General features: G+C 57.8%; 1 protein-coding gene across 1 annotated transcript; it reads left to right on the top strand.

Moving 5' to 3' along the window:
• Nucleotides 1-389: 389 nt before the first annotated feature.
• On the top strand, nt 390-2,401 carry LOC114818446 (very long-chain acyl-CoA synthetase-like; the record flags this gene model as incomplete). Its single annotated transcript, XM_029084317.1, has 4 exons — nt 390-599; nt 1,105-1,263; nt 1,943-2,067; nt 2,207-2,401. Coding segments are annotated over 4 exons (689 nt in total), but the record flags the coding sequence as incomplete, so codon positions are not given.
• Between the last annotated feature and the right edge of the window lie 43 nt (nt 2,402-2,444).

Raw genomic sequence — 2,444 nt, 5'->3', positions numbered from 1 at the left:
CCTTGGGGCACCCATCCAAGCTGCCCAAGGTCCCCACCCAACTGAGGTCCCTATTTGGGGTGCATTGGGTGCCCACCTGAGATCTTTGGGTGCTCTTTTGGGGTCCCTGGGGTTCCCATCTCATTGGGGTGCCCATTTAGGATGTGTTGGGTGCCCACCTGGGATCCTTGGGGCACCCATCCAAGCTGCCCAAGGTCCCCACCCAACTGAGGTCCCTATTTGGGGTGCATTGGGTGCCCACCTGAGATCTTTGGGCCACCCATCCATGATACCTGGGGTGCCCATCTCCTTTGGGTGCCCATTTGGGGTCCATCAAGTTCCCATCCTTGACCCCGTGGGTTCTCCACGTGGATGTTCATCCACCCATGTGTCCCACCACCACCCCCCAGAGCTCCACGCCGCCGTGGAGGAGGTTCTCCCAGCTCTCCAGCACGATGGCATCCGTGTCTTCTACCTGAGCTCCACATCGCCCACGCCGGGTGTTGAGGCTCTTCTCCCCGCCATCAAGGAGACATCTGATGAGCCCCTGCCCACCCACCACCGCGCTGGTGTCACTGGTGACTCCAAAGCCATCTACATCTACACCTCTGGCACCACTGGTGAGGGTCTTCTCCATGAAGAACATTGACTTTGGAAGGTTTGGGGGTGGTGGGTGAGGAACCACAGGAGGTTGTTCCCTGTGGGATGGGTGGTGCAGGTGATGGTGAAGAGGTTGGAGGGGTCTTCTGGAGACCTTTCTCTAACCATGATCATCATGGGTCCACCTGGGCCAGGTTCCTTCAAGTTGAGTCCATGAGAGGGTTGGGTACCTCCAAGGATGGAGACCCACCATGTCCCTGGGTCTTGTCCTTGTTGGGACAGGGTGGGACCTCCCTCATCCAACCCTGAACCCAAACCAGATCCCACCTCAACCAACACAGGAGCATCTGGATGAGGTTCCTCATGGATCCTCCCAGTGAGGTCTGGAGACCTCTAGGGATGGAGACCCACCACCCTGAGGGAAGGGTTTTGTCCTCCCATCCCATCTCCTCATCCCCAGGACCTCCCACCCCCCATGGGACCCTCCAAGGAGGACATTTCCCACCCTCTGTTCCCACCACCCAGGGTTGCCCAAGGCAGCAGTGATCACCGAGATGAAGTTGATGTTGGTGGCCAACCTGGGTCGTCTCTGTGGCCTCCGACCCGATGACGTCATCTACCCGACGCTGCCGCTCTACCACTCGGCCGGGCTCCTCATCGGGGTGGGCGGGTGCTTGGAGGTCGGTAGGTACCTTCAACACCTCCCCGTGGCCTGGCCAGAGTGGGGAGGGGACAAGGACAGGCAGAGAGAGGTGGTGGAGATGATGGATGGATGGATGGATGGATGGAGATACAGGTGGGAAGAGGAAGAAGGGAGAGAGGGAGGTGGGTCCATAGATGGGTGAAGGATGGATAGAGGGGTGGGTGGACATTTTAGATGGATGGACAGAAGTGGGTGGAGATGGATGGAGAGGGGTGGAGATCCAGATGTTTATGGAGATGGATGGAGGGTCAGATGTTTATGGAGATGTTTCATGGAGATGGATGGAGGGCCAGATGTTTATGGAGAGGTTTCATGGAGATGTTTTATGGAGAGGGGGATGGATGGAGAGGGGTGGAGATCCAGATGTTTATGGAGATGGATGGAGGGTCAGATGTTTATGGAGATGTTTCATGGAGAGGGATGGAGATCCAGATGTTCATGAAGATGTTTTATGGAGAGGATGGAGATCCAGATGTTTATGGAGATGTTTTATGGAGATGTTTCATGGAGAGGGATGGACCGAAGGCTGATGGAACATGTGAGGATGGAGGGAAGAGAAGGGAAGAAGAGCGAGAACAGGAGAATGAGGTCCATAGCTCCAGGATGGCTGGTGGGATGGATGAGTAGATGCCCAGACAGATGCCCACCATGTTCCTCCAGGAGCCACCTGTGTCCTGCGAGCCAAGTTCTCCGCCTCTCAGTTCTGGGACGACTGTCGCCGTTACAACGTCACCGTCATCCAGTACGTGGGGGAGCTGATGCGTTACCTCTGCAACGCCCCCAAGGTGAGGTCCTCACCACCCCTCACCAGCCCCAAACCCACCCCAGGCTGGAGAAGGTGACACCTTGGAGCTGCTCCCCACCTTTTGTCACCCCCCCCCCCCCCGCGGGACAACGAGTTTTTTTCCCCCCCCCCCCCCACAGCGTGACAACGAGCGGGAGCACGGGGTGCGCTTGGCCTTGGGCAACGGTCTCCGAGGTGAGGTGTGGAAGGAGTTTCTCCAGCGCTTCGGTCCCATCTCCATCTGGGAGTTTTATGGAGCCACCGAGGGCAACGCTGGTTTCATCAACTACACCGGCAAGATCGGGGCGGTGGGAAGAGCCAACGTGTTCCTCAAGGTGAGGCCACCAGTGGTGGTGGTGGTGGTGGTGGTGGTGATGG

The sequence above is a fragment of the Antrostomus carolinensis genome, unplaced genomic scaffold, assembly GCF_000700745.2.
Source record: "Antrostomus carolinensis isolate BGI_N321 unplaced genomic scaffold, ASM70074v2 scaffold41343, whole genome shotgun sequence".
NCBI lineage: Eukaryota > Metazoa > Chordata > Aves > Caprimulgiformes > Caprimulgidae > Antrostomus > Antrostomus carolinensis.
Note: the sequence above shows the minus strand (reverse complement) of the source record. Positions and strands in the feature narration are given on the sequence as shown.